The 25,056-nt window shown below is 33.2% G+C and overlaps 1 protein-coding gene across 4 annotated transcripts; it reads left to right on the plus strand.

Moving 5' to 3' along the window:
* Positions 1 to 1,401: 1,401 nt before the first annotated feature.
* LOC109808066 (ARM repeat superfamily protein) lies at positions 1,402 to 23,822 on the plus strand. 4 transcript variants are annotated; one of them, XR_002240545.3, is made up of 32 exons: positions 1,402 to 1,572; positions 1,822 to 1,944; positions 2,202 to 2,359; positions 3,248 to 3,292; positions 3,440 to 3,518; positions 3,625 to 3,698; positions 5,552 to 5,658; positions 6,224 to 6,406; positions 7,047 to 7,250; positions 7,620 to 7,848; positions 7,937 to 8,008; positions 8,105 to 8,454; positions 8,759 to 8,951; positions 10,015 to 10,258; positions 10,336 to 10,675; positions 11,134 to 11,314; positions 11,431 to 11,571; positions 11,710 to 11,971; positions 12,102 to 12,557; positions 12,931 to 13,391; positions 14,524 to 14,660; positions 14,763 to 14,944; positions 15,050 to 15,430; positions 15,766 to 15,891; positions 16,078 to 16,143; positions 16,220 to 18,003; positions 18,101 to 18,380; positions 20,258 to 20,551; positions 21,453 to 21,983; positions 22,074 to 22,206; positions 22,778 to 23,133; positions 23,218 to 23,822. XR_002240545.3 is itself a non-coding variant. In XM_020370885.3 (31 exons), the coding sequence occupies exons 1-31, from the start codon at positions 1,504 to 1,506 to the stop codon at positions 23,032 to 23,034; spliced, it is 8,142 nt and encodes a 2,713-aa protein (XP_020226474.1). In that variant the 5' UTR covers positions 1,402 to 1,503; the 3' UTR covers positions 23,035 to 23,822. The 4 variants fall into 4 exon arrangements, 3 of the variants coding, with proteins under 3 accessions (XP_020226474.1, XP_020226475.1, XP_020226476.1); XM_020370885.3 differs by having other exon boundaries at positions 22,778 to 23,822; XM_020370886.3 differs by having other exon boundaries at positions 8,759 to 8,945; positions 22,778 to 23,822.
* The last annotated feature ends 1,234 nt before the right edge of the window (positions 23,823 to 25,056 follow it).

The following is a 25,056-nucleotide window of genomic DNA, read 5'->3' on the forward strand; positions in this document are numbered from 1 at the left end:
CATATAGATAACTTTTATATTTTATGAATGAACAACTAGAATAAAAATCATTGAAAATTTAGGAAAAAAGAATGAATATGGGATTGTTATGTGACGTTTGTTTACGTAACATATTTTCTTTTACAATTAGTATTTTAGCATATTACATGTTTAATTCTTTTCTTAAAATTATTTATTTTTTTATAATTTAGTTTTTTTCTTCTTCTTTTTTTTTCATATCTATTATAGTTCAATTTTGAATTTCATATAGATAACTTTTAATTTTATGAATGAAAAAATAGAATAAAAAATCATTGAAAATTTAGGGAAAAAAAATTAATATGATGTTGTGATATGACATTTATTTACATGACATACCCTTTTTTTATAGCTATTTTTTTTAGCATATGCAATATATATGTTTAATGTGCGTTATATATAATTATTTTAAAATAAATTATGTATATAAATAAATATCATATTTTAATATATAAATTACATTTAAATTTTGAATAAATATATATTTTAAATTTATAAATTATATTTTTTATTAACGATAAATAATTTATATTACAGTACAAATTTATTTTATATATTAATTAATTATTTTAAATATTAAAGTTTAATTTATAAATAATTATGATGATTAGATATAAAGTTAAAAGAAATTCATAAAAAAAGTTTTGTTGAAAAAAATTTCTTAAAAATAATTTTGCATAAGATAATATTTTGTCTTTTATCTATAGAAGTTGATTAAAATTAAAAAAAAATAAAAATTTAAATATATAAATTATATCTTTATTTATAATAAATAATTATATTGTAACACAAAATTATTCTTATTTATTAATTAATTATTTTAAAATATTAAAATTTAATTTATAAATAATTATGATATTTAGATATGAAGGTAAAAAAATTTCTAAAAATTATATCGTCAAAGGAAAAATTCATAAAAATGCTATTGTATAAGATTGTGATTTTTTTTTATATATATAGAAGTTAATTAGTTCATAAATAATTATGATAAATCCCAAGCGTGTGGTTTAGCGGTAGGGGTTGATCCACCTTTAAGCAAGGTCAGGGGTTCGAATCCTGCCTTGTGTATGCAGCCGCGTTAAATCTTGGGGCCAGCCAAAAAAAAAATAAAAAATTATGATAATAAAAATTATAATAAACCTTAAACCTTAAACCCTAAAAATTAAATTAGATAAAAAATTAAAAAGAATTATTTAATTCTCTCATTAAAGAATTTTTTTTAAAAAATACTGTTATACAAGATAAAAATTTGTATTTAATATATGAAAATTAAAGTTGAAAATGTTGTTATATATTAGATAAATAATAGATGTATTTTAGAAATTTAAAAGAAAAATTGTAAATTGGAGGTGGGACTAGGTTAAGTTGCTGGGCTGGTCCAAGAGAGGAAATTGACATTAGATAACAGAGTGGGTTTTGTTCCCTCCTATTTCTCTCTTCGTTTCTATGCATCTCTGCAGCTGCAGCTGCAACACTTGACAGAACATGGCCACCCCTTCACATGCTCGAGCTGTCAAGTCTCTCAACAAGTCCCCTGGACGCCGTCGTTTTGTCGTAAGCTTTCCTTTCTCTCTTCTCTGCATCCTCTGCGTCTCGTAACCTGGCGGCTCTGCTAAAACCCTAAACCTCGCATTTGTTAAAATTTATATTGTTTTGGAATCGATATGCTTTTAATTTTTTTAAATCATTGTTAAGTAGCTACAAGTTATCGTTCAGAATTTGTTCCCTGATATGCTCTTTTGTATCATTTGCTCGGCATTCTCGTCTATTCTTCTAATTTTGAAAAAAATTCTGAATGTGCAGTTTAAGTCATTCTCGGAGAGAGTAGATGATATTGATATCAATGTATATCGAAGTCTTGAGAAGGTTAAAGCCGAGCCATCTGAGGGTTCCTGTTTTTTCAGAGACTGCCTTATAGAATGGAGGGTATGCCTTATAATATATACAACTCCTCTCTTTTTTGCTTTACTTATGAAACAATTTTTTATTTGCTGTTATGATAACAATGATAGGTGAGAGGGAATTGCATGCTAACCCGGAATTGATTCTTGTAGGATAAAAAATGTGTAGAGAAAGTTATTTTTGCTGACTTTTGTTACTGGCATGATCTTCTACTTTATCTCAATCATTCTTGGTACTTTGTAGTTGGTATTAATTATTTGCTCTTGATTGTCAAAATACAGGAGTTGAACACTGCCGAGGATTTCATTTCATTTTATGAAGAGATTATGCCTTATACACAAACATTGCCCCTGGTGCTGTTGCACAAGGAATCTTTAATCTCAAAGCTTCTTTCTAGGTTGCACATGAAAGCAAGGCTATCCCTTGAACCAATTCTCAGGTGTGCTAGTTATGGATTACCTCATTTTGCTTGATTCGGAATTGTATTGTGTTACATAATGAAATGGTCATAATAAATTATATTACTATTTTTTTGTAAATCTTGCATTCATGGTAATAACAACAATTTTGACACATACCTGACTTTTCTATCAGGACCAATTATTATCTAGAGAATTATGTGCACATTAATTGATTGATTTGGGATTCTTTTTGAGTGGTTGAATTCAGTTGTGATAATTTATTGCGTTTTATTAATTATAGTATTAGAGTCAAGCTGTATATGTATGCTGTACTAATTAGGGCTTTAGATACTGGAGTAAATATTGAATAGTTTTATATTTTGTTACATTCTGATTTATACCAGTGTTATTATTATCAAACTTGGACTAGTTATCAACTTCGTCAGAGTACTAGATTAATAAGTCACTGGTTGGACCAATGATTTATTGATCGAATTGAACTGGTGTATATTACAAATTCCAAAATAAATCATAACTTGCAATTTTCATACTTTCAAAAATAAAAAATTCACACTAATAACATAGTAACCATACCATAAAAATCTCAAAAAATTCCCAACACACTGGTTCACTTAAAATGTCACTACTTGGAACTGTTTGATTGGTTAGGTTACACTAGTTCCATAACAATTCTGAACCAGCATCAAACTCAGACCAATTATATACCTTTTCTTGATCAAACTGTTTGATCGGCTGGTTCAAGCTGCTTTTCATAAAACTGATTTGTACTTACTGTTAACGTACTGGTAGTTTTGGACTTGGTTAATTTATGCCTAGTTGGTTCTCTCTTTCAGTGCTTTTTTTTCCCTTGTGTCCTATTGTTTTACAGCTGTTGCCAATAAATCTCAAGACCTTGTTTTTTACAGGTTAATTGCAGCTTTATCTAGGGATCTCCTAGAGGAATTTGTTCCGTAAGTCGCTTATAACTTTTATTATATTTGGTTCGTTTGGGGTTTCCTTTGTTTGAATTGTCAAATTTTGTGTAGCTCTTGCACATTTATATTTTAATGAGAATGCTCACATGGTTTTCTTATCATTGTGGATATGGATTTTCCTAGGCTACTGCCAAGAATTGTTGATTCTTTAGTATCTCTTCTAGAGAGTGGTGGTGATAGGGAGCCAGATATCATTGAGCAGGTATATTCTGTCATTTTGGAAAATTTTCTTATGGGCTGTGTTCTTTTCTTCTGTGGTAGTTTCCTTAGTTCAGTGTAAAATCTTAAAAATGTTTGTTTTAATGCAGATTTTCACATCATGGTCATTCATTATGATGTACCTGCAAAAATATCTAGTACGCAACCCATCAGAGGTGCTCAAGTGAGTGATTGAGTTTGGTTCATGCAGCTTTTGTTATTTCATTTCCATATAAACTTAATTATTCTGCAAACCCTGAAATTCTGAGATGATTATGCCATTATCTGCCCCACTTTGTTAAATCCAAAGGATTAATTTAATTTGCATCAGATTAAAAATGCACCAAGACTGAGCATTTTTAAGCAGCACTTACACTTAGTTTATCTCATTTGATCAGTGAATTATTTGAGAGTAATCTTTGCCTTCCTTGATTATGCATTTTTAGGATTCATTATTTTAATAGAATTTATACCTTTTTTAAATAAGCAAGTTTTTGATGAAACAGAAAGCAAGTTGCATCAGATTATGCCATTATCTGCACCACTTTGTTAAATCCAAAGGATTAATTTAATTTGCATCAGATTAAAAATGCACTAAGACTGAGCATTTTTAAGCAGCACTTACACTTAGTTTATCTCATTTGATCAGTGAATTATTTGAGAGTAATCTTTGCCTTCCTTGATTATGCATTTTTAGGATTCATTATTTTAATAGAATTTATACCTTTTTTAAATAAGCAAGTTTTTGATGAAACAGAAAGCAAGTTGCATCAGATTATGCCATTATCTGCACCACTTTGTTAAATCCAAAGGATTAATTTAATTTGCATCAGATTAAAAATGCACTAAGACTGAGCATTTTTAAGCAGCACTTACACTTAGTTTATCTCATTTGATCAGTGAATTATTTGAGAGTAATCTTTGCCTTCCTTGATTATGCATTTTTAGGATTCATTATTTTAATAGAATTTATACCTTTTTTAAATAAGCAAGTTTTTGATGAAACAGAAAGCAAGTTGAGGCGAAAATCCTAGAAACTATTATTTAAATTGAACAAAAGTGAGACTTCAAAGTAAGTTTTTGTCATACCAAAGTAGTAAAATCTTAATATGGTATTAAAGAGACACGATGTGCAAACATGTAATGGCCCCTAATTTAAGCCTAAAGACTACTAGCCATAAAGTGGTAGCTGAATTTGAAAATTGAATGAAAAGCAAGATAATTGGGGGCTAGTATTGATTTTAATATGATGCTGGCCTTAAAAGAAAATTTGTGGGTATATAAATCATATAGAACTGGGAACAAAAAATATAAGATTAGTAAGTGTTAAAACAATTTCAAATGGTGTTTCTGGTCTAGCTGTGTGTTTTAGCTGTAGGAGATGGAAGACGGGTAGGGCAGCTTGAAAAAGGAGATAAAGCATAAATAAAAGTAAAACTCGCATCAAAACCTTGGTACACTGCTGACTGGTTGTGGTTGTGTTATTCCTTTCTTTTTTGGGTCATATAGATTTAATATATTCAATTATTCTTTGTACCCATTGGCTGGAAGTGTCAATAAATGTGAATGACAGGCATTTTGCCAAAATTTTGAAATAATGGTTACCTTGCTGCATCACTTGCTTTGCTCAAGCTGCATATCACCTTTTATTTGCAACTTGATGCACCTCAGTATACGTGATCCACCAGGCTCAGCCTGTAATACGAAAAACATAATGGGGGTGGATTGGCCCTTCTAACAATGCTGTGCATTTCTATATGGAACAGTGGGGAAAATTTCCAGAAAACAAACTGGAACTGATCAAATTATGTTTAAGGGTACTAAGGTAATGTTGCTAGGGTTTATGAATGGGAAAAGGGACGTTGCATCAAGGATTGTTAAGCCCTTTACATGGAACTTGCAAAATTTTTTGTGAACCAAGTTAGTTAGGCTCGAAGGACAACTGATTATATTTTTTATTTTAGCCTTCAACATGGCACTGAATTAAAAATCTGATGTTTCTAATTTTGTTTTTTTTCCTGACTTTGATTCTTCAAGGGTCACATCAAAACTGAGGTACTATCCAAAAGAATACATCCAACAATTCATGGCCGAAGCAATGTCATTTGTTTTGAGGAATGCCCCAGATGAGCAGCTTGAAAGAGGTATGCATGTTGATTATTTTTTGTTGCCAATTTTAATTAATTCCCCTGATTTTCTAGGGCTTGTTAAATACTACCTCCATCTCTAATTATGAGATCCTTTCAATTAAATTACACTCCTTAAGAAAATTAGTTAATTTAGTTAAGAGCATTAAATTTGTCAATAATTTAAACTACTTTTACAAAATTACTATTACATCTCTTAAATTAACCATCTCTCTTTCCACTTAATTGTTTCCCACCTAATTAATTAATGTTTGAAAGAGAGATATCTATGTGTTTATCTATCTTCTGCAATCCTAATAAGACAGTTTTATCTAATTAATTTCAAGCATTTATTACCTTTTGTATAAAAGAGTTGTTAATTAATTTTAGAGAAGATATAATTAATGTAACTAACAATTAGAAGAGGTTCTTATAAAAAAGGACAAGCAAAACAGTGAAAAGGGTCTTATATATAGGGAGGAGGTAGTAAGTTGCTTCCCAGTATAATCTCTCTCTGTGTAATTATGCTTCTATCGATTTGTTTGCGTGGCTGCAAAACTTCCACTATTGTTTAATGGAACAGGAATCAGAAGAGTAATTGATGATGCAGTGAAGAAGCCATCTCTGTGTAGAGAATCAGGTGTTGAAGTTTTGCTTTATAATATTATGAAAGGTTACTCATCCAGGTTCCATTCTAAAGCAGAGCGAGTGTTACAATTGTTGACCAGGGAAGCAATTTATCCTATTGGTGATAAATCTGACCAAAGTAAGCTTGTTCTCCGGTTAAAAGAGCAATTCTATTTTGGTTCTATTTTCATGACATTTTGATCAAGGGCTGAAATGTTCATTTGAGTGATTAGTGGCTACTATGCTACTTGGTATCAGTAACAGTGATATACAATCATCATTAATATATGATTATTGACTGATCTTTTTGTTCATTTGAAAATAGACATTTTTCATAGCTTAAATTGCCTCATTTTGGCTCTAACAATGTCCAGTGAGATGCTTCAGATCTGCTGCTGTTAAGCCTTTGGCTTACTGTAATGAGAATAAAATTGAATTTGTTGATGTCCAATGCAAATTGATTTCTTTTGAATTGAAAGTCAGAAACTGAAGCATTCTTAACTTTGTAAAGTTAACCAGTAATTAATTGTGGTGTGCAATTTTCTTTTGTCCTCACCTAGAGGGATAAGGCTTCTGTTATTGTATATTCCTTGTAAATTTCTCTATAATCTTTATTAGAACTCATGGGATTTTTCTGACAAGTCATCTTCTCTTTTAGGCATCTGATTTTTCCTTTACCATTGTCTATTGTTGGTTGGCTATATATAGATATAATATTGTGATTGATTTGTAATGTATTATATCACATTGTTTGTTATCTCTACCTGCCTTTATTTCAGATTCAATGACCATTCTGAAAATTGTCAAATCTGTCTTCAAGAAACTATGTGAGAAGATGGAGTCTAAGGAGTTGAATTTGGTCTGGAATTGCTTATATAAGGAAGTAAATGAATGTGTTAATACTCGAAATGTCAGGCACTTGAGACATCTTTTATCAGTGCTTGTTTCAGCTATAAAGATTCAAAATGGGCAAAAGGTGTCTGGTAAGTTGCAATACTTTGTTACTGAACTTTTCCTTTTGGTATGTTCAGCTAAGTTGAGCCAGTTGACAAAGTTAGTAAACTATGGCAGTTTCATATTGAGCTGATCATAAATTTATTTTGATAAATAATTTGAATTTAAAGTTTTTTTTAGGGAATCTGTCAATGTTTTTTTTAAAAATTATTATTTAATGTTTTTGGTACTTTTGGGAAGGAGTATAAGACTATTACCTTTGGCCATGGAATGTATGGTTATCCCCTTCCCAAAAGTAGGACTTTAGGACTGAACCTTTGTACTCCTGTTTGGTACTATTTAGCTTATTTTTATCACTTGTTAAGAGAACATATATTTATTGCATTTACTTTTGGCAGATTATAAGCCTATGCTGGAACTAGTTCTGCTGCTTGTGCAGGCATTTATCAAACCTCATGGAGTTATTGAGTCACAGGAAGATATATATTTAGTTGATAAAATCTTGAAATTAATGCTTGCTATTCTCAAGGGGCTCCGTAATTGCAATGACTCAATGATATCAGTGTGTGCTCTCCAGTGGGCTCCGGTTTTTAAATCACCTTCAATTATTAAATCAGGAAGCTCAAGGTAATGACTGCAACAGTGCAATTGAGATATTGACATTCTCTTTAGCTTGTTTATATACCTTCTTAACATATTTGAACTTGGATTACAGTTTGATGCGTTTCATTAGAGAACTGCTACAGGAGGATCTTTGTTTACTTCATTTCAGTAGTAATGTTATAAGGTAACCTCAAAATTGAGTGTGTGTGTGTGCACATGATCAAATTATTGTTTAATACTGGACGTATATATACTTGACTTCTATGACTTGTTCTTTTAGTGCAATTGATGATTTGATGGAGATTTCTGAGGAAGCGGTCATACATTTGTTACAATCTTTCTGTGAGAAAATGCAATTAGATAAATGTAAGTCAGACTTTGTGAATGGAACAAGTAAAGAAGCACCACTGGCTAGGATATGCAGTCGTTTGCAAGGGACAATCTGCTGTTGGAAGGGGAAAATAAATGATATTGCACATGATGATATACTATGTCAAATTGATGAAGGAATGCTGGCACTGCTGTGGGGAGCTGTGAGCTGCTATTCTCATATGTCTATAGTTGATGCCAATCCATCCTTGATGGTGGAGCTGGTGGATTCTGTAGATCATCTTATGACCGTTAAAGCTGGTATTCCTTCATTCTTGTGTAGTTTCAAATCTGATGAGCAATCTTGTAGAACCTTGTGTCTATCTGGTATTTCATTTGTGTTTTGACCAAATTGAGTTTGCTATCATAATATTGAATCAGATTGGACCATATTAAGGAAAAAATACCTGGTTATGAGGTTACACTTGGATTATTGTATTTGTTAATCTTATAACTATATTTTCTATTTTGCATGTTTTGCAGTTGAATTCTGTACATGATTAAAATAGAAAATATAATTTCTTATATTTTTTTGTTTCTTGCTCTTTCTCTGTTTTATCTGCAGGGTATATTGGGGATATGTCTAAAAAGGCTTGGGAAAGCATTATAGGTGCTGCGTTGAGTTCTTACGACAGATTGTGCCGCAACAGTAACCATGGAGTCAATGAAACTGGAAAGTTTTTATGTCTTGCAAAAAGATACAAATCATCTTCACAAGTGTTGTTGGCTGTTGCTGATTATTTGGATTTCAAGTATGGGTAGGGAACCTGTGTTAAAGTTAATTGCTTTAGACATTTCTTATTGTTTTCCACTTAAGTGTAGATCAAATTAGTTCTTTAAATTAGTGCTATCAAACTCGGCTCAGTTCGGCCAATTTGACCTATTGAATTGGAAACTGGCCACTTAACTGGTGTGAGCCACTTATTTGATTGGAAATGCCCTAGAATTGGTGTAAACTGCTTTAGACATTTCTTATCGTTTTCCACTTAAGTGTAGATCAAATTAGTTCTTTAAATTAGTGCTATCAAACTCGGCTCAGTTCGGCCAATTTGACCTATTGAATTGGAAACTGGCCGCTTAACTGGTCTGAGCCACTTATTTGATTGGAAATGCCCTAGAATTGGTGTAAACTGGTTTGACTGGGGCGATGACCTTAGAGTCACTGTGACCCAAATAGGTCACATACTTTTTTTATATTTATTTTTTCTTCCAAATTATCAACCGAGTCAAATGTTGATTGAACTCCTCTGGCTTCTGAATCCTGCAACACTAGTCATTTGGATATATGACAAGTGATCTACCACTACACCAATTTATAACTTTTTTACATGTTTGACATAAAGTGTTTGTTATATTATATAGTTAATATTAAATCATATTTAACGATATATCGATTCATTCAACCAGTGAATCATTGACGTAGTGCCTTGACCGAGTCGATCATCAGTCCGGTTTTGATAAGATTGCTTTAAATTAAAGTTCTAATCAATTTAGTCCTTAAAATTATAAAAATTTCATTTTGGCTCCTAAAATTGCCAAACATTAGTGGTTAGTTGTTTTAGCATCTATTTTTGTAATTTCATGACTAAAATGACCATTGTTGTTTGGTAGTTTTAGGGACTAAAATGTATGTCATTTGATAATTTCAGGTACTAAAATGGCCTTTTTGTAATCTTAGAGACTAAATTGATCACTTTGCATAATCTCAAGAAATAATTTGGTGTATTACTCTCTTCTATTCTTTAGTAGTCAATTTTGCCAATAGGTTTATCTGTAGTTATAGCTTTGTACTCATGTAATGGTCTCACTTGTACATTACAGTTCATTGGAAGACACTGGCTGTGGAATTTATCATCCAGAGCTTGAGGAAGGCACTGCAGATGCAGTGGAAACATTTGCTGATAATTTGCATCATTCAGACAAGGAGATTCGCATTGCGACTCTTAAAATACTTTGTAACTATAAAATTTTGGGTTGGGAAAATTCTTCAGTGGATCAGCCAGCTGATAAGAAAAGGAAACTTGAGGTTTCTCCAAGTGTCAGGACAGATCGCGCAAAAAATAATGTAATTCTCTTTTATATTCTGTTCATTTTTTTAACTTAAGCTTCAGTATGTCAGTGTGTATTTTGGTGAAACGACAGGCTCTGCTGTGTCTCCTTTCCATTGAAACAACTCCTATTTCAATTTCTACGAGTAGAAGCATTCAGCTATTGATTTCCAAGATACAGATGGAACTGTCTGCTGGAAGGACTCCTAATGTTTATGTGCCACTTGTTTTGAATGGATTGTTTGGCATCTTGAATAATCGATTTAGCTCCCTATGGAATCCTGTATTAGAATGTATTGCTGTCTTGATTAGCCTACATTTTTTACGTGTATGGGATAGCCTTATTGATTACCTAGAAAGGTGCCAAACAACATTTCATACCTCTGGTAACTTGCACGGGGGTATCAATGGTGCATTGTTTGATAAGCCAGCTGGTACGTTTGAACTTCATTAACATGATACATTATGTTCCTCTGTCCTCCATTTTTTTTTTGTGTACAGGATTTCATTGGTGTGTTGGGAACTATTTTATATATAATCGGTAGTTTAATCAGTTTGCATTAATAAAATATTGATATATGTTAAATTTGACTTGAGTTTAATATATTCTGTGAATTAATAATTAGTTTAATCAGTTTGCATTTAGCTTAGTTTTTATTAACTCAAATAAAATATTGATATATGTTAAATTTTGTAATTTCTTTTTCAAAAAATTTAAAATTCTTAACCATTAATATTCCCAATATAAAACAAAATAACAATTTTTTTATTTTTTATTTTATTTTTGGAGGTGTTCTGTAGGGAAAGGTTCCCATTTCAGCTTGACTTTTGAGATTATATTAATGTTCAGCAAAGCTGCACGGTTGGTAATCAAGTTGATTTTGTTTCTCAGGTCTTCTTGATTGTTTCAATTTGTTTGTCCATCATGCATCTGATAGCACACCACCTGTAACAATATTGGCATTATTGCTGCAAGCTTTGCATAAAATTCCAAGTATTATTGAACCTCGTTCTCGGCAATTCATTCCTCTATTTTTTAAGTTTTTGGGATACAACACTCTTGATCTTGCAAGGTGAAAATTTGCTGTATTTTTTTATTCCTTTCATGTTACATGACATTGAACTTTGTGAATCTCTTATGTTCTACCTTGATTGACAATTTTTTATCCTTTGCAAAATGAAATTGCAGTGTGGGATTGTTTGATTCTCATGCTTATAAAGGGAAAGAGTGGAAGGCTGTCTTAAAAGAATGGTTAAACTTGTTGAAGCTGATGAAAAATCCAAAGTCACTTTATTGCAGCGAATTTCTTAAGGAGGTTCTGCAGAATAGGTTGACATGCAATCAATTGTGTATCATTTCATTCTGCAATGTTTTGTTCACCAGTTACTCAGATAAACTTATGTAGATGGTCTTCTATTTTAATCATATATCTTTGTTTTTTTCCTTTCTGTTTTGGTCATTTGGCAGGCTTTTAGAAGAAAATGATCCTGAAATACAAATGAGGGTTTTGGATTGCCTGTTAATCTGGAAGGATGATTACATTTTACCATATATTGAGCATTTAAGAAACTTGATTAGTTCCAAAAATTTAAGGGAGGAACTAACAACATGGAGTTTATCAAGAGAATCTGAAATAATTGAAGAATGCCACCGGGCTTATCTTGTCCCATTAGTTATCCGTCTTTTGATGCCGAAAGTAAGAAAGTTGAAAGGACTTGCATCTCGAAAGGTATACCAATTTGAATTTGTTGTTGTTGTTGTTTTATATTTCTGTCATCCTATTTTTTGGTTTGTCGCACATGCTTTTCATCTGCCTTTTACTTTGTAGACTAATCATTTGTCATCTTATCATTTGTCAGAAAGCAAGCATTTGTCATCGGAAAGCTATTCTGAGTTTCATTGCTGGACTTGATGTTGTAGAGCTGCCTCTTTTCTTTGCGTTACTGATAAAGCCTTTGCAAATAGTGAAGAAAACTGATGGGCCTGCTAACTTGTTTTGGACTTTACCTAGAGGTTCCATTAATGAATTTGAAGCTGCGGCTTTGTTGGAATATTTTACTTTGGACAATATAGCAAACCTATCCTGGAAAAAGAAATATGGTTTTTTGCATGTCATTGAAGACATTGTTGGGGTTTTTGATGAATTACATATTAGGCCTTTTCTTGATCTACTGGTGGGATGTGTTGTTCGGTTATTGGAGAGCTGCACTTCAAATCTCAATGCAAATTTGAATGAGCTTCCTTCAGATGAGTGCAATTCTAGCACTAGCTCAAATTCTCTTGGGGAGAACAGTGCGCCAACAAACCAAATCCAGGTATTATTATTTTCATGCTGAATGCAAATTTACATGTGTGGTGATCTGTCTAAATGAACTTGAGAATGAATTTGTCAGTGTAGAGTTTGGCATAATTAGTAATTTGCACTTTGTGTTTGAAAAAAAATGAACTTTGGTATAATGCTATAATATATATATTGTTTATCAATCTGTTGTGTTCTGTGGATGTTTTAGTGGCAGTGATAGTTTCTTTCCTATGTTGCTTGTTTTGATGGTTTGCTGTTTCATTCATGTTGCTCGATGGCAACTAAAAGTAGATTCACTGAGCTACTGATTGAAATCATAATTTTCCCTCTTCTGATGTTTATTGTCTGTTTTATTCAATTTTCTACTTTTTAATTTGTTTTTGCAGATCAGTGGTACTATGAACCAGCTGAAGGATATGAGATCTCTGTGCCTGAAAATTATTTCCCTTGTACTCAATAAGTATGAAGATCATGAATTTAGTCCTGATTTATGGAACAGATTCTTTTCTGCAGTAAAACCGCTGATTGATAAATTCAAACTGGAGGCTGCTAGTAGTGAGAAACCAAGTTCACTATTATCTTGCTTTCTGGCTATGAGTGCAAACAACAAACTTGTAGAGTTATTAAGCAGGAAAGAAAGTCTTGTACCTGATATATTTTCCATAGTCTCTGTCCATTCAGCTTCTGAAGCTGTTATATTTTGTGTTCTAAAGTTTGTTGAAAACTTGTTAATCCTCGACAATCAGTTTAATGAAGCCAATTCTGCCCAAGGAGTTTTACTTTCAAATATTAAAGTACTGATGGACAGCATGTGCTGTTTATTTGGAAGTGATAATGCAATCAAGAGGTATCTTAGTTCTATTTGCTTGAGCTATCATAATTTTAGTTGCTGAATTAATTTGTTTGACTGTGCAAGTGTGCATGTTTCTATTAACTCAATACTCGGCCTCTGCATTGGGTATTGGGTTTGGCATTTGTATTTTTCTCCATGAAATAAAGTTACCTCTTAACAATGATGCAATACCCCATGGTTCTCTGTGCAAAAAAGAATTTTTTATAGTCTGGTTGATACGGGGGCAGTTATGGATGTTAACTGTAAGGAGCAGGAGGCAAACAAAAAAATAATTTTCACATGTGACTAAGTATCTCTGATCTCCATAATCAAGGTCAAATACATTCATCTAGGGAGAGCCTTTAGACAATCATTTTATCCATCTCGATCAATGTTGAAAATATAGATCTGAACGAAAACTGATAATGGGTCATTTGTGTGTTAAGCAATTATTATTTTTTTTCTTGGTGACAGAACAGGGCTTTACCTGTACGTGGTATAACCGAATAATACATTAGAGAATGAACCAATCAATGTGCCTTCACCTAACAACTTAAGCCATTTAGGTGAATTGGTCCTTAACATATATTAGTGTCTTTATGACCAAGTGGTTTGGAGTTCCTTGTTGCTTCCATTCTTCTAAATAAAAGTTGACCTCATGCACAAGGTAGTGGTCCTGTGCTTTGTCCACGCTTCAAGCTAAAGGCCCCAATGTGAGGGAGCGTGTTGGATATAAAATCAGTTATGTGCCTTCTGCTATTAGGAAGTTGGTCCTAGACAGTGTAGAAATAGAGGACAAAGACTATACAAAGGCATACTCATAATAGGAAGGAGGTAAACAGTATATCTTCAAAATTTATCAATAGGATTAGTATTGCAAGTGGAAAAAACACCTTTGCATAATGTAATTGGAAGTTTCTAGTGCACGAGGCAGAGGGTTGATCAACTCAATCAGATTATTTGGAGAAAAAAAAAAAGTACCGACATTAGGAAATGTGTGGACATGATAATTTTATCACATGAGAAGGCAGATGCCGTATTTTCTGATTGCATTTTATATATAGAAGAAACTGCATACTTTTACGTAGAAACACTTGTAGGATAATGAGGAATTGAGCGCTTAATCTTTTGCTTTTTTTTTCTTCAGAAAGCTGATCAGATCTCCTGGGGAGACAGTGATAAGAATTTTCAAATTTTTACCCAAGTACATCAGGGAGGCAGAGTTGGCAAAACAATTTGTGGACATATTGCTTCTGTTTTTGGAAAAGAAAACTCAAAATTCTGGTGAGAAAAAGTCATATATCCACGTTTGCTCTGTTTCATCCTTTGCCTTTTTTAGAACTTAATTTCTTCATTAATATTGAAATTCTTTTGGTTATATTGTAGATGTCTGGGTTGAAATTTTGCAAATCATTCAAAATATTATACCGATACTAGGAGATGGAAATACCACTAAGATTCTAAGTGCTGTATCTCCATTATATATTTCGGCTGAGTTGGATATGCGATTGAGAATATGTGATCTTCTTGATTCTCTTGTATCTTCTGATGCATCTGTACTCTCAGTGGTAATATGTGTTCTGTCTCTTTTGATCAGTGCATATTTCTTTCAAACAACCATTCCACATTTCACGTTTCTTTAATTTTTTCTTTGCTATTTTATTGGGATGCAGGCAAAACTTCTTCGTCAGCTGAATGCAACATCTACTTTGGGTTGGCTTGACCATGATGCTGTTTTAAATGCTTACAGTGTCATTAATACTGATTTCTTCAGAAACGTTCAAGTGGAGCATGCATTACTTATTTTATCACATTGTGTGCATGACATGTCATCAGAAGAAACAACTTTTATGTGTAGTGCACACAGTTCATTGCTCTCTTTTGTTGATTTTTCTGCTCTCATCCTCTGCCAAGAAGGAAACAGTGAAGTACAGTTGTCACTGATGAAAAAAACTGATAATTGTTGGACAAAATCTTGCATCCAGCGTATAACAAAGAAATTTCTCTTGAAGCATATGGCAGATGCGATGGATGGATCACTTTCAGTTAAAAAGGTATTTGGTAAACATTAGTTATAAATCATTTTTAAGCGATAGGTACTGTATCAATTTCTAGTTATATAAATTCAGGCATATATGTGCACATAGATGGGACTTTCTCCTATGTCTAGTTGTCTACCTTTGGGGAAGCACTTGTACGTCACATTGTCTCACATAAGTGGGCAATTTGTTTCCATTCCTAGTCTTTATCATGGCAAGGATAATGTGAATAGTAAACTGACAGATAGATACTAAGCTAATTACTAACTGGAAATGCAAACTTAAATTATAATTAAGTAGTTGTACTTGTATATTCCATTATGTTTATATACTGGTTTATGTTGTTGCAGGGATGGATAAAATTGTTACATCAAATGGTGTTGAAGCTTCCTGAAGTGGCAAACCTTAAATCACTTATGGTCTTGTGCAACGAGGATGGTGAAGTAAATTTTTTTGACAATATAACGGACTCGGTGGTATGTCTTTATTCCAAAGATTTTCTGATTAAATGTTTAATGAAGCAACTTTCTTCTGCCTTTGCTTATTATAATCAGAAACACTATCAAATTTAAATCTTGTTATTCATTTTCTAGTTCTTTAGTTCTGTTGTAGTAATTTAAATGCTTGCAGAACATCTCATTTAAGTATTTTTGGTGTTTTAGATACGCAAGAGAGTCAAGGCATTGTCATGGTTTCGAAATGTTATCAGTATGAACAAGTTTTCAGAGGTAGTAACTTTATCCTTTCGAATTGAAGTATTTTTCCTAGTTACTGAAATTTAATTATTTTATTGTTTACTTCCAGTTCATCACTGAGAAAATGTTCATGCGTCTCTTCTTCAACATGTTGTTCGATGAGAAAGAAGGATCGGCTGAACATATGAAAAATGCATGCATAGAGACCATTGCATCTGTAGCTGGTCAGATGGGATGGAAGTCATACTATGCATTATTGATCAGATGTTTTCGGGGTGCATCCAGTAGTCCAGACAAACAGAAACTTTTTATACGCCTGATTTGCTATATTTTGGATAAATTTCACTTTCCAGAACTTCCTTACAATAAAGAATCTATGGAATCTTTGGATGGAGTTTCTGACATAGGGATAACTGACACTGATGAGAACAAAGAGATACAGACTTGCCTGTATAAAATTGTGCTTCCAAAGATACAAAAGTTGCTGGATTCTGATTCTGAAAAGGTCAATGTAAATATTAGTCTTGCTGCTCTGAAGCTACTTAAATTACTTCCAGGTGATGTGATGGACTTGTATCTTCCAACTGTTGTTCATCGAATTTCAAACTTCTTGAAGAGTCATCTAGAAAGCATTCGTGACGAAGCTAGGTCTGCATTGGCTACTTGTTTAAAAGAACTTGGATTGGAATACTTGCAATTTATTGTCAAGGCTTTGCAATCTACCTTGAAGCGAGGATATGAACTTCATGTCTTGGGATACACACTCAATTTTATTTTGTCCAAGTGTCTTTCAAGTGCAGGTGTTGGAAAGATAGATTACTGTTTGGAGGATCTGCTTTCTGTGATAGAGAATGACATTCTTGGAGATGTTGCTGAGCAAAAGGAGGTGGAAAAGATAGCTTCAAAAATGAAAGAAACAAGGACGAAAAAATCATTTGAAAGCCTGAAATTGGTGGCCCAGAATGTAACATTCAAAACCTATGCTCTGAAACTCCTTGCACCAGTGACTGCTCATTTGCAGAAGCACATCACATCAAGTGTAAAAGGAAAATTGGAAAATATGTTGCATCATATAGCTACTGGTATTGAAAACAATCCCTCTGTAGATCAGACTGATCTATTTATCTTTATTTATGGCATCATTGAAGATGGATTTAAAGATGAAATTGGTTGGCACAAGAATAAATTGTCGAAATTGGAAGGTAACGACAGCCGTAGTAATACCAAAAGAATTTCTACAGGTCATGTAGTTGCTAAAGGCTTATTGTGTTCACACCTTATTACAGTGTTTGGTCTCAAAATATTTCATAAACGTATTAAGAGTATGAAACAGGGCGTAAAAGATGAAAATACTTTATCCTTATTAGACCCTTTTGTCAAGGTATTATGTGATGGCTTATGCTCCAAGTATGAGGATATCTTGTCTACATCCCTTGGATGCCTAGCTATATTGGTAAAGTTGCCTTTGCCATCCCTTCAACTACAGGCTGAGAGAGTAAAGGCTGCTCTGTTGGATATTGCCCAGGGTTCAATGAACTCTAGCAGTCCATTAATGCAGTCATGTTTGACTTTGCTGACTGTGCTTTTGAGGAACACTAAAATTTCTCTTTCCTCAGATCAAATAAATTTACTAGTTCAGCTTCCTATATTTCTGGATCTTGAAAAAAATCCATCTTTGGTGGCCCTATCACTTCTAAAGGGTATTGTCAGCCGCAAGCTGGTTGTACCCGAGATATATGATCTTGTTACTAGGGTTGCTGAACTGATGGTGACAAGTCAAATGGAATCAATTCGCAAAAAATGCAGTAAAATTCTGTTGCAATTTCTGCTTGATTATCAACTGTCAGAGAAGCGCTTGCTACAACATCTTGATTTCCTGCTCTCAAATTTGAGGCATGTGTTTCAGCATAGTTTTTTTTTGGTTATTAATATTATATTTTCTTTTTCATAGATTTGATTTTAGACCTGTGGATATTTTAATCCTTTACAGGTATGAGCATTCAACTGGACGGGAATCTGTTCTTGAGATGATTCATGCTATTATCGTCAAATTTCCAAGAAGTGTTTTGGATGAACAATCACACATTTTATTTGTCCATTTAGTAGCTTGCTTAGTCAATGATAATGATAATATTGTTCGTTCTATGAGTGGGGTGGCTATAAAGAAGCTCATTAGTGCTGTTAGTCCTAATTCACTTAAATCCATCCTTGAGGATGCTCTTTCTTGGTATTTGGGTGACAAGCAGCAACTATGGGGTGCGGGTGCTCAGGTAATTTTCTCTAAAATGTCTTTTGAACCATAAACTTATCAGAAAGCATAAACTTCAATAATATGTCATTTCAATATATTGATATTTATTTTGGGTTTGCTTGTAAAGTTGTAATGTGCCATGATCTTACCATATCATGCTTATGTGGTATCCTTTGTAAAAACAATTATATAAGGCTAATTACTAATTGTCTTTAGTTGGCTGTTACTTTAATTAAATTTTTATTTCTGGTCCTAGGGTATTATGATAATTTTTGCAGCCCTAAATGTGGATGGTGTGTGGGATTGCCAAAACAGTTTTGGATGTATTAGATTATTAGCAGATTGGCCAAGGGCATGTTGATGTGTAGAAAGTGTTTTTCAATAGATAGGTGAAGGGGGGATTCAGGTTTGACCAATAATAAGGAAGTAACAACGGAATTTATCTGGGTCTGCTACTTTATGGGGTATTTGGTCAGTCTGATTTTGACATTATGCTATTTAGACGTTTGGATTAAGTTGGCCAGTTGGCATTTCAGTAGAAAATCTGGTTAGTTGGTACAAGGCTTCTCACCATAATGGATGGAGTTTTGCGAGTAATAGTCTTGCAAAATGGATTACATGTGCTTGGCTGACAGCAAATGGATGTTTCTATTGACTTAGAGGCTACACGGGAAAGGCTGTGGCATAAAAAAGTGGAATGTGGAGGGCTGTTCTTAGGTATTAGATTCTTGTTGTCTCTATCATAGTGGGGAATGGGATGATTACGCTTTTATCATTTCTGTTTTGTATCCTCTGGAGGAGGGGTTTATATAGGATATTAAATATTTTTGGGCAGTGGAGCTTTTGAAGATAGTAAAGATGGGTGCAAAGTTTTAAGCTGTCATATGAATTATTGAATTCCAGCCTTGTATTGTGTCTAGCAGTTATTTAGGGTTTTTAAGGCTAGAGAATGTTCAGAGTACAGTCTAAATCCGTATTTCACTCTAGACAGTTGTGCAGGTGCACATTTACACTATGCACAACTATATGTTCAAAGTGACCCCAAGACGCCAAGTATTGACCTGTGTGAAGATATCATCTTTTGTGATCACCGTACTATACACAGTTTGATTAAATTTCTAACACTGAAAATCCAGTTCAATATAATGTAATCACATTTTTTTTTTCTTTCATAGAGAAAGATATTTTATTAAAGAAAAAATTCATTAGAGGTGGGCAAAAGAAATTTGGAAGAGGCGCAAAAAGGAAACAGTTGAAATGATACTTCCCCTAAAGCAACAGAGGACAATCTTGTCCCATAGATGTGGATTGGAAGAACTGCTGGAAATACAGCATTTCTTTTTGACCAAATGCTCCAAGGAATAGAGTAGATGTTACATTGGCATAAAATGTTTATTTCTGTATTCCTGTTACATCAATGATGGAAAAAATGTCTCTAAATTTGGATGACACACCTAACAGTCAATAAAAAATTCCAAATGACAATGTGCTGAGCATTACATTAGATGGGCTTCTGTTTTCTAAGTAGAATCACTTCATTGAAGAAAGAGTTGTGTAGTGTGATTAGTCATTAGAATTAATCTTGTTCTGGACTACTTCTCAAATGCAATATTTGATCTTAGAGTTTAGATAGCAGCTTTGTTATTTCAAAGGGTTTTTGTCGGAATGGAATCTTTCACTACTGTTAGAATAGTGGATTAAGCCTAACTGAAACAGGAACAAAGATTTGCAATAGTAGTCACCTCACCAGAAGAATCAAGAAACAATATATTCTTTGGGTTTTATTTAATTCCAACTCTTTTAACAGCATTAAACATAAAATTTGCTCTAGCATAGAACATTTTTAATATTTCCTGTCTGCATCATTTACATTGACTGCTGAAATTGCTGATACAGGTTTTGGGGCTGCTGATTGAGGTAATAGAGAAAGGATTTCATACAACATCAAAGCCTTATCCCACAGATAAAGGATTTCATAAACATATAAATTGTATTCTGCCAGTGACTAATAGCATCTTGTCTGTGACTAATTGCATCTTGCATTCTGCCATAGATGCAGTTACGAATAAACAAGAGGGCTTTTCAGCTGAATCTATCATTCCCCTTTGGAAGGAGGCATACTATTCTCTTGTTATGTTAGAAAAGATGATTAATCAGTTCTGTGACTTTTGCTTTACAAAGGATCTTGAGGTAAGTCTGTGTCTATTAAATATATTTGGATTTGGATTCAGATATTAAATGTGTATAAATGTGTTGCTTATGACATGTTAGTCTATGAAATATGTTTATATGCTTTTGATGCAATGTGATAGATAGGGGCGGACTGATTGAAATGGCTAGATAAAGGACTTTGGCATACATAGTTTAAGGGTTTTTGGCTTTGGCTAGAAAAAGCATGAAAGGGATGCAAATAGCTGAGTACGGAAGTTGATACTGAGATGTTGGCATCCTATAACTAATTTGAGTTGAATTACGGATATTTTCTGTCTTTAATTTGACAGGTTCTGCCAGAGCATTAGTTCTACAGTACGGAAGTTATTTGATTTTGTGTTTTGATAGAATGAGATATTTGGCAATTAATTGGAACTTCTAAAATGTGAGTTTTGACCTAACTCAATCCAATGTGAAACCTGGGTTTTTCCTAATAGGAAAAACTAAAACCTTTAACTGTTAATGCAAGGTTTTATTTCTTTAACATGCTCAGATGAAAGCATTTCTGGGCTTGCAACAAGAAAAGTTCATAGATCCAACCCCTTGTTCTGCAATTTTAATATTGTTAAGAACAAAGGAATGACAAGGTTCTGATACATTGTCTTGTAATAACTCACCTGTAAACTTACTCTGCTGTGTGGAAGCTCCAATAGTTTTATGATGATCTAACAATATTAGGGAAAATATAAGTTAAAATTTTATAATCCAAATAGTTTGTGCTATGATTCTTAGTTCCATATTGTATACAGTTTTTTCCTGCCCTTTCTACAAGCACTAATGTGTGAAAAATCCAAACTTAACCATTTAACTTGCCAGTCTTTAATTTCCCACATTTCTTGGCTAGTACACTGACATGTAATATTTTGTACATACTTTTCAGGATATATGGGAAGCAGTATGTGAGATGCTGTTGCATCCACATTCATGGATACGTAACAAATCAGTTCGCCTCATAGCTCTATACTTTGCACATGTAACAGATGTTAGCAGAGAAAATCATGAAAGTTCCTTAAGAAGCTATTTTATTATGAGTCCAAGTAGATTATATTTAATAGCTACTTCTCTTTGCTGCCAATTGAAAATGCCTCTTATAGATGATGCTGACAGCAACGTGATGACCCAAAATATCATCTTTGCTATATGTGGTGTGCATTCTTTGATGGGTCAAAATGCATGTATAGATCCCCCTGCATTCTGGTCTACTCTTGAGCAACAAGAAAAGGACCGGTTTCTTAAAGCGTTTGACTTGCTTGATTCAAGAAAAGGAAGAAGCATATTCATGTCATCATCTATTATGTCTTCTATATATGAAGACAACAATCAGCTGAATGTTGATAACGCCCAACATGTACTAGTCTCATTATTGCTCAGGAAAATGGGGAAAATTGCTCTTCAAATGGATGCTATTCAGGTTGGTACACAAGCTCTTTGCATGTGCATTCTTGTCTTGATCAATGTGCCTATGAATAATATTATTTCCTGCTTTTCTTGTTTAATGCAGATGAGAATAGTCTTCAACAGTTTTGGGAATATTATGGCGCAGATTAGTCAGGATGACTGCCTATGCTATGCACATGTGATCCTATTACCTCTATATAAAGTTTGTGAAGGATTTGCTGGAAAAGTTGTAACTGGTTGGTATTTCTAATTAGAAAATGTAGAAATGCAAATTAAATTTCTGTTTCCTCTCTTATATTTCCTTAATTTTTTGTCTAGTAGGTAGCAGATAAATTCCAAGTTTGTGATAGGTAGCCACAAATGGTTGGATCTAATTGAGTTTTGAATTTTTTTTTAAACGGATACATCAGAATTCTCTCGAGTTACCGATGGGAGAAAAAGATGCCAAAACAAAATCGGTGGAACCTACATAAATAATTGTTATTCCTGCTATAATTTGTGTCTTTCTCATAACGTAATCCTTTCATGTTATTAACAGGAGGGAGGATCCTGATCCATCCATATCTTGTTCTAGACTTTCTTTACCTTCTGTGTTCCTTATGTCTTTTCTTAGTCCATAGTTTTTTTTGGTGGTGGGGTGTGAGGGTGGCTAGACATGCCTAATGTTCTAATATATTTTCAATTGTTTCTACTCTACCTTTTCCAGTTTTATCTTACCAAGCCAACTTGTGTAATATTTTTAGTTTTCTTCTCTCGCTTTTATTGATGTTTGCTGACATATTACTGAGCATGTTTATTCTTTACCAGACAATGTGAAGAAATTGGCAGAAGACACATGTCGAAAGCTAGAGAATATTTTGGGTACTCAGAACTTTGTGCAAGTTTACAACCTTATCAGGAAGAACCTTAAGGCTAAAAGAAATAGGAGGAGACAAGAAGAAAAGCTCATGGCTGTTATCAATCCGATGCGAAATGCCAAACGAAAGATGAGAATTGCTTCCAAGCATCGTGCCAACAAAAAGAGAAAGATTATGACAATAAAAATGGGGAGGTGGGTGCATTGATTGAAAGGCGAGAAAGGTTCATATTTGTGCGTCCAGTTTGGCACTGAGTGCTCCTGTGTCAAGGTTTTCGTAAAATCACTAATCTTACCATTAACTAAGGTATTCCTGGAGATAATCACTTGCCGCATTTTGCTAAAAATTAAGATGTGATATGCCATTTTATAAAGGTTTCCTTCTGCGCAGTGTTTTCATGTATAAATGAAGCCATGCCAATGTCACATGATTGATGAAAAATTGTGGATTTGGAGATGTCATGTCAATGGATGGAAAAGGATTGCCTCCAATGGAAGATACTTGTGACATAGACAAACATTTTGTAAAAGAAAAAGTCAATTCAGTTATACCAGTTAGTTATTGGTCAGCCTTCCTCTTCACTTGAATGCGTTCTTCACTTGAATGCGTTCATCAGCCGAGGTGTTTAGCGGGACTTATTTCTGTATATCCAAATTCTTGTTGTACAGACTTGAGGATAAAAAGATACATACAACGTTGAAAGTAGATTGAATCCGGCGGGTTAACTCACCATAAACGGGTTGGTGGGTTGGGTGTTTAATTTTTTAACCTGCATAACCCAACCCGCAGCAGATTCAACAGGTGAAGGTTGAAGGGTTGGACTGATTTATGGATTGATAATTTATTTTTGGTTAGATGTTTTGACAGTGTTTAGTTAAATATTTTGCCTAACATGTTTTATTAAATATTATAAATTCTGTTATTTTTTTTATTTTACTTTATATTGGCTCCTTATTTAGTACAAGGATTAATGAATTATTATTTTTGGCACTTAATCTCTCGCAAGTTATGAATGGACTTGGACATAGTCGTAAAGATATAAAAGGCTACGTGGTCGGTTAATATTTGTCTCTAATATAACTTTATTGAATAAACTACTAAATTAATCCCTATTATAAGCATTCATTTTGATTCTTTTTAATCTTATTTTCTACTGATTAATTATTAAAATAAATATCTTTGTATTGCTTGTCTAATTGTTACTTGTAATTTATTTTTAAGTAAAATGAAATTTTGCTTGTCTAATTCAAGGGTTAAAAAACAAATAATTATTGACCTGTTATTAAAATAAATATCTTTGTATTGCTTGTCTAATTGATACTTGTAATTTATTTTTAAGTAAAATGAAATTTTGCTTGTCTAATTCAAGGGTTAAAAAACAAATAATTATTGACCTGTTAGAGTGTAACATGTTAAGCAAAAGGTAACTATAAATGGTAAAACACGTGAAGAAGGGCGATAGGGAGGACAGTTGGTAAGAATGGACTGAAATAAATAATGGCTTATTTTTGTAATTTTTTTAGGAGACATGCATAGTAACGATTTGAGCGTTATCTGTTGCGTTTCAATTCTCCTCTCTCTCCGTCTCTGGAGAGAGCGCCCCATCATCGTAATTTGAATCTTCAATTTTGATGTTCATCACTTTCTGATCATACCAAGATGGGGCTCTTTATTCAGTACAAGGATTAATGAATTATTTTCTTTGGCACTCAATATCTTGCAAGTTATGAATGCACTTGGACATAGTCGTCAAGATATAAAAGGCTACGTGGTCAGTTAATATTTGTCTCTAATGTAACTTTGTTGAATAAACTACAAAATTAATCTCTACCGTAAGCATTCATTTTGATTCTTTTTAATCTTATTTTCTACTGATTAATTATTAAAATAAATATCTTTGTATTGCTTCTCTAATTCAAGGGTTAAAAAACAAATAATTATTGACCTGTTAGAGTGTAACATGTTAAGCAAAAGGTAACTAAAAATGGTAAAGCACGTGAAGAAGGGGGATAGGGTGGAACAATTGGTAAGAATGGAGTGAAATAAATAGAAGCTTATTTTTGTGATTTGTTTTTGGGAGACATACGCATAGGTAACGATTTGAGCGTTACCTGTTGTGTCTCAATTCCCCTCTCTCTCCGTCTCCGGCCCCATCATCGTAATTGAATCTTCAATTTTGATGCTCATCACTTTCTGATCATACCAAGATGGGGCTCTTTATTCAGTACA

Source organism: Cajanus cajan, chromosome 3 (genome assembly GCF_000230855.2).
Source record: "Cajanus cajan strain Asha chromosome 3, NIPB_CcT2T_4, whole genome shotgun sequence".
Taxonomy (NCBI): domain Eukaryota; kingdom Viridiplantae; phylum Streptophyta; class Magnoliopsida; order Fabales; family Fabaceae; genus Cajanus; species Cajanus cajan.